At 38.1% G+C, this 7,578-nt stretch overlaps 1 protein-coding gene across 3 annotated transcripts in view; it reads right to left on the bottom strand.

Annotated features, from left to right (window-relative positions):
• Window positions 1-2,822: 2,822 nt before the first annotated feature.
• rtn4rl1b (reticulon 4 receptor-like 1b) overlaps window positions 2,823-7,578 on the bottom strand; it is a 161,800-nt gene continuing 157,044 nt past the window's right edge. For all 3 annotated transcript variants that reach the window (XM_058799833.1, XM_058799831.1, XM_058799834.1), the window contains exons 2-3: window positions 5,823-6,274; window positions 2,823-5,712 (exon numbers count right to left, since the gene is read on the bottom strand). In XM_058799833.1, the coding sequence (XP_058655816.1) occupies window positions 4,741-5,712; window positions 5,823-6,274 (1,424 nt within the window). In that variant the 3' untranslated portion in view covers window positions 2,823-4,740. The remainder of the gene's footprint in view (window positions 5,713-5,822; window positions 6,275-7,578) is intronic.

Genomic DNA, 7,578 nt, shown 5'->3' with positions numbered 1-7,578 from the left:
ACCATAGTTACTGTGATCATAAAACATCTGCACTTTAATGCAATGTTAAGATCAAACTGGAATTATCAGGGTCTTATTAAAAATATACTTCATCAGCTTGTTGCTAATGTTGAGATATGAAATGTAGAGTAGCAAGTGCCATGCACTTGCACCTAGGAATAGCACAACGTTTGAAAGATTTTGCCTGATTTTACTTTTATATCATAATTTCTTCTAGTATTAGGAATAATATTATCTATCTGACTTTTATAACTATCCAGGGTTTCTGATCACCCACCCAATTCATAGTTTTTACACATCAATTCCTTATAGGAACACACACTTGGACTGAAAAACAAGGCTTCCTCTGCTGCCCGCTAGTATTTTTCCAGTTTTCCACTAAGTAATGTACTACGACTGTGATATTAAATGTCACAAATAATCGAAATTATTGATAATGCGTACTATATACAGGCAAGCATGCAGCTGTGCCCAGGATATGAACACAATGCTATGAATTGTATCTTAAGCATTTTTACCTTTAGAAAGAAAACGCTTAACACGCAATAGCAGGTTGTGTTCATATGGGCTCATCTGCTTGCCTTTATGTAGAATGCATCATCATTATGCATGTATACTACATGACATTTATTTCAATATCTCTGTCTTAGTGCATTAAGCCATTTGCGGCATGTGCTTTACATGGATTGCAAGTGCCCAGAACTTGCAGTTTGTTCACATGTATTTATTTTTATTCTTTTAGAGGTTATCTAAATATTTATGGCTTAAAAAGACAGAAAATTGACGAGCCTGTTCTGCATTTCTATGCCTGTTTTGCCCTCCATGTCTCTGCTATGAATAGGTATTATTGGTGTGTGAATGGTCATATATTGTTGCAGTTATCTGTGTGCTGAAATATAGAATGAGTAGTCTGTTTTTGCAGCTTATTTTTGTATCATTGCATTTTATTTTTAACTAGGGAGAAAGTTTTGAGTTAAAGTATATTTTAAGTGTACTTCAAGTTTTTATTTCAGAAGCTCAAGAATAGTTTGATTGCTTATATTTTGCCTTTTATATATTGTTTTGTCTTCCTGTAGTGTCAATATTACTGAGGCTCCTGTACTTTATCCACTGGATGTTGTAAATCTACAGGATGGAGGTGAGGATGGAATAGAGTAAGAGTGAGAGAGAGGGAGATGGAGAGGTGAAGCGAGCTATTGCACGTCAGAGAGAATGAGCCGAGACCCACCATGTTATCACTTTAGAGATGCTCATCAATTCAAATGTATTTCTGCTTCCGTCCTCTGCCATGCAGAAAACTAACTTTTCCCCTCTTTTCAATTGAACAGAATTAAAAAAAAAAAAAAAGTAATTTACACTCTAACACGGGAATCGATTTCCATCACGGTGGGTGGATAGGATAGAGGGAGAGGAAATGGGATTTATGCTGTAAAGTCCGATTAAAAATCATAATGATAACCTTGAATATCTCCAGATTTGCAGTGACACATTCATAAATACGCAATGCTTCAGAGATGATTTATAGAGGGTTAGTTGTATGAGTTTTTGCATGTTTCACTGATTAAATAGACTTCTTCACACATATACACACACACACAGTGAGGCTGTGCAGCACTTGTGAAGTGAAATTGCTTTAATCAGTTAAATTAATAGTGTTTGTGGGTGGTGATGTTCCTGAGCTCTCCATGTAATCAAGCACATATATTAGTGTATGATGACTCATGATAGATTCTGGTTATGTGTGTGTGTTTGTCTGCAGATATACACATGGATAGAGGTAAATTCAAATCAGATCCAGAGGAGCTGTGGTGTGTAGTCAGAGTGGGATCCAGAGAGACAGATTGTAAAGTAGAGCAAACATGGATATGTGGGACAGTGTGTGGGATAATCAGTATCATTGTCTTGTTTTCCAGTAAAAACATCTAAACATCCTAAAAACAAGATCATTTTAATTCAATTCAAATTTTAATTTAAATGTTTAAATTTAATTCAAACCAACTTTGGAATTGTATTGTAGTAGCGGTAATTGTTAAGAGTTAAGAAAAATTAACTTAAATATATTTTCTGAAAATGTCCTAAGTTAAATCTAGCTTTTAGGGTAATTGAATGATTTTAGATATTTAAAAAAGAATAAGTACTTCCTTACTAAAAAAGTAATATATTTAAAATACATTTATTTCATAATAAGTATATAGTTCAAATTTATTAACATACTGATATATCGCTCGAGACTTACTGATATAAAAATTATAATTCAACTTTATTTGGAGTACTACTTTCTTAATTTCTTAATATCGAGCAAAAATAGTGTTTTAATGTCACTACTGATGAGGAACTTTGAATAATATTGGTATTTAAATGCAATATATTTAAAGTGTACCTGAAGTATACTTACAATAGTTCCACTTTAGCACAATCATATATACTTCAGTATATTTTTAGTTGGACTTCAGCCCTACGTCTGCACAATTAAATTGCATCAAGTACAAAATTAGTTGTTCCAGAATTAATAAAATACTTAATAAGAATACCCTGCAATTGTACTTTTGGTATACAAAACTGATATACTGTATTGCATTTGTAGGCTACTTAGCATGAAATAAATGTATTTCAAATACATTTTAGTATATTCATTTTTCACTAGGGTTATCAAAGAACCCAATTTTAAATGAATATTTAAGGAAAGGAGGGGTGGAAATATGTAAGAAAGCATCTTCTCGATATCTATAAACACACAAGCAAAGTAAATGCAAACAAACACATTTAACATAAGAAGATATAGATTTTAATATCTTTATAAATGTTTTTTTCTTGTGTTTTTGAGAACGACTCGTTAAACCATCAAATCACTAGGATGGAGAGACACAGAAGAGAGAGAAAGGGAGGGACGAGAGGAGACTGGATTGTGCAGTTTAGTCAGAAAATGGTGCCCTACGGACATACCAAATAAATGTGTAAACAAAACAAAAAAACAACCAAAGAAAAACAATCAAATCATAATAATAATAAAAATAATAATTGCATTCTGAAGAGAGGTTCTTCAGAGATTCAGGAACCCTGTTGTAATCAAAAATGTCATTAATGATGTCAGTGTCATAGTACTGATTAATATTTCCATTTGCAGATTGTGATGATACAGTTCTCCTTATTTTTACAAAGTGTGTCTTAGAACAGGAGGCATAGTTCTCCTGTACTCCACAGCATCTGTGACGGCAGACCATCTGTCATCCGTAGTGTCCCGAGTGTTCACGTGATTGTCCCTCTCCTGGACTCCTATTTGCATTCACAGCAGACACTGTAGAGGCAATCAAGCAGGCCTATGGCTCCAAAAGGTCTTTTTTTTTTGGCCATGCTAAATTTGAAATGTGTTTTTTGTCTTTGAGTCTCTTAAAGATACATTTAGTTTTTGTGTGTGTTTTTTTTTTAATTGTTGTTTTCTTTTCTTCTTGCCTGTCTTGTTAAAACAGTTGATTTCACACCACTCTAAGAAAGAGAGGTGTCTATGTTTTCAATGGCGGGCTTAGGCTGAAGGCGCTTTTCAAAATAGAGTTCACTTCAATTAGACCTGTGTCCCCTCCAGAGTCGGCGCCCCCATCAGCAGTCCATTTCTAAGTCCTCTGAGTCACAGCCAAACAAAACAAACAACACAGAGGACAAGAAACAAACACAACTCTAATTTTTTTCATAGCTTTTTATACTGGACACACACACGCACACACACAAACTGTGTTTTTTGGAAGCAGATGAGGTAAAATGGGTCTCATTTGCTTCTATAAACAATATAGCAGCTAGTATAACCATTGGCTTTTATGTGCTGTTATGAAACAATACAGTCCAAAATAAGAATGATTCACCTGAAGTCACTTTTTAGGGCAAAAGCAAAGAAAATATGAAAAATGAATGTAGGAAGTTATTGAAAGGGCAAAAAAAGAAAAAAACATCTAAAGTGAAAATAATGTTGTATTTAGGCCTTAACTTTTCTGAGGTAAGGAGAATGTATGTGCTGATGTACTGGCTATTCAGTTTAGGAGGACTGTTTATAACACTGTTTTCATTTCATACAACACTTTGTGTTTCACGTCATTCTGTGTATAATATTCCATGGGTGAAGAAAGCAAGTCCTACCAATGGTTGAAACTCCTGAACATCGGAGAACTTACACTAATATATTTGTGTATCTATTTGGCAATAATGTAATATATTTAACACAGGACAATGTACTTATACAGTTAGGAGCATTTGATGGTCTCCTATATGTTTGTTTCTATATGTTGTAGAAAAATGAAGCAGTAGGACATGCTTTCTAAACACAATCTCCATTTATGTTGCAAACTTGTGCCTCCTATTACACATTCTTTCTACACATTTATTTGGTTATCTGTGCTTTCTTTCATTGAAATGGTTTTCCATTTAGAGGGGGACAGACCAGACCGACAGGAAATGGAAAAAATCAAAAAATTCAAAAAACTAAGAACAACAACAGTGGCAGTGCAAGCATGTTCAGTTTGCTTCACTATTCTTCTTGTTACCCAACCCAAATTTGGAGTTTATAACATCCGCTGTTCAGTGTTCATCTATTTCAGTCTAAATGGCAAAACTCCTTATACAATGTAGTACACATTTTCACTCACACATACACACACAAACATACACACATTAGTAGGCCTGGTAATGCTGGAGCTAGAGCTGATCTGGGGACTGCGGCGTATCTGTGATGCCACGATGGTCCAGCATCAGAGTTCAGCGCAGAATGATCACAAGCAGTCCCAGAATACTAGAGAGAAAGAAATGTGTATGATGAGAGTGTCCCCAGTTGGTGGCTTGCTGGACCCCACTAGGGGGACGCACAGAGGTCCGGGGGGTACATTTGTGCTTTCTGCGGGTGTTTGAACCATCAGAAGATGTTTCATCATATTTCCCGGTGAAATCAGGAGAGGAGTACTCCTTATCCGCCATCTCCTTTAAGGTGTGGACCTCGTTAGGTCCTTTTCCCTTGCTGCCCCTGACACGCTGGCGTGTGCAGTTCCGAGAGCGGCCGGGCCTCTGAGCAGGGACTATGCCTGGAGACCCTCCTGATCCTGCATGTACACCATTTATGGCAGGGGGTGGCTGGGGCAGGGGAGAGGGAGGGGAAGGGTATTGTTCATTCAGTTGGGGGTGGTGTGGGTGTGTTTGTGGAGGCTGGGCAGGGTGGGGTTCCTGCTTCAGTGAGACCTTATCCGTTCCTGCCCAAGTCTTGGTCTTACTTTGGTGCAGGGACTCAGATCCAGAACAATTTGGGAAGTCCTCTTTCTTCAGTTGCTTCAGATCTTTGCCTGCCAATTCTGCCGGTGCCATGCAACCCACTGACGACGTGGACCCCCGAAACTTTTTGAGCCAGTCCCACAGTGATAAAGCCTTACAGTCACACTCCCAAGGGTTGTCGTTGAGCCGAAGGTACTCCAGTGCAGGCAGCTGGGTCAGACACTCTCCAGCCAGCTCTGTCAAGGAGTTGTTGAACAAATAGAGGGTAGTGAGCCGCCGCAGGTCGTGGAATGCCAGGCGGTCCACCCACTGAAGTTGGTTGTGGTGTAGTAGCAGCCGGTCTAAAGCACCCAGTCCTCTAAATGTATTTTGGTGCAGGCTCCACAGACGGTTCCCGTGAAGAAACAGGTGGCTCAAGTTGTGCAAGTCCCCAAAAAGATCATCCTGCAGATACTCCAAATGGTTGTCCTTTAGACGCAGAAACAAAATATTGGTTACATTTATACTACAACAATAGTACAAGATGACATCCAGTGCCATTTCATTTTGTTACGCAAGCAGTTATGTGAGTGTCTCACCTGCAAGTACAGATACTGGAGGTTGCGGAGACCCTGGAAGATGTTATTCGGCAGTGCACTGAGGCCACAGCGGTATAGATGGAGGGCATGGAGCCGGCCCAGCCCATGAAAGGTTTCTGCAGACAGTGAACGTAGGTGGCGATTGTCTCCCAGGTCCAATTCCTCCAGCAAGGTGAACCCATGGAAAGTAGTTGGTTCGATATATGTGATATTGTTGGAGTAAATCCAAAGAGTGACCGTAGTAAGGCTAAAATGGCCCCGCAGTAGTCGATGGATCTTGTTGTTTTGGAGGAAGATGCGCTCACTGTGCGGAGGAATGCCTTCCGGGACGGACAGGAAGTTGTGGGCTTGGCAGCTGACGGTGCTGGGGGCCATGTAGCATATGCAGTGACGTGGGCAGGACCAGGAGAGCTCCAGCCCACAGAGTACCAGCAGGAACTCCAGCCCACAGCCTAGAAAGATATTGAGAGCATGAAAGAGACAGACTTAGTGTTTGCCATTCGTATCCAAGTCATAAATTCTGTATTGTAAAGAAATTTGCTGTTTGTTCTTTGAGAAAGTTTCTCTATAATTGCCCCCAGAACTGTTAAAACCTGTGAAAGACAAATAAGCTCAGGTGTCTCATTAAATGTGGACACTATACTTTAAAGCTTTTTCATCCACTGTATTTTGTTTTTGTATTTAAAGGTTGTTGTAAAAATGGGCACTTAAAATGAATGATAATGTTGAATGATATTGAGTATAATATCAATTAAGAGCAGCTCATTTCTGGTTTGTTGACAAACAGGGTATTGGAGCATTAATGATGGGTCTGTAGGGAAAATACTGGGAAACACTGTGATAGAGCTAGATCATAATGCAAGAATACATAGAGGAAAACATTTACACAGATCTTAGTAAACCTATAAAATGTTCTTTTGTAAGTGTTAATAAATAAATCAATATAGAATCTTTCCTAAACAAATATATATGAAAGTTTGCCATTAAGACTACTGATGTACCATGTGTTATATAATTTTTCATGGATGTACCGAGCAGTTGATCACTGTTCAGTGGATACTGTCTTCACATAAAGATCAAACATCAAGGCCGATGTTGTCATCATCATCAATAGTATCTGCAAGCTGTTGCATCAATCAGTGATGATTTGCATGCCTCAAGGTAAACAATGTCATAAATACATATGCAGTATATATATATAAAGGCCAGACATATAATATAACACACCATTTCACTGATGTGTCCTCTCACGTCTGGCACATCGAATTGTGCTTTCTTTAGATGCTCAGTGCCTTATACTCATGGTGGTAATCATATTCTGTAGAAAAGAGCAGCTTTGTATGTGTTTTGTTTGTCTCCCCAGGCGCTTTTAAAGAAATAGTTCAGGCAAAAAATGAAAATCGTCATGATTTACTCACCCTCATGTTATTCCAAACCCATATACTCTCTATGATTCTTGTCGTTGAATGTGGGACATAAAAGAATATATTTTGAGGAATGTTGAGGTCTGAACAAAATTGGATCATACTGAGTTTCATTGTAAGAATAATTGAGAATACTGTCTTTTGTTTTCCACAGAAGAAGGGTTTAAAAGGACACGAGGGTGACTATATGACAGAATTTCCATTTTTGGGAAAACTATCCCATTAACTCACTTAACCACCTCGACTTCCTTTTGTCTAAACCGTCTTCTTCTGAAAGACTAAATCAAATTTTGTTGAAGCTCATTTGGTCCAGGATGGCCTTTTCAGCAACG

Source organism: Onychostoma macrolepis, chromosome 15, assembly GCF_012432095.1.
Source record: "Onychostoma macrolepis isolate SWU-2019 chromosome 15, ASM1243209v1, whole genome shotgun sequence".
Lineage (NCBI taxonomy): Eukaryota > Metazoa > Chordata > Actinopteri > Cypriniformes > Cyprinidae > Onychostoma > Onychostoma macrolepis.
The sequence above is the reverse complement of the archived record's forward strand: the minus strand, read 5'-3'. Positions and strand labels throughout refer to the sequence as shown.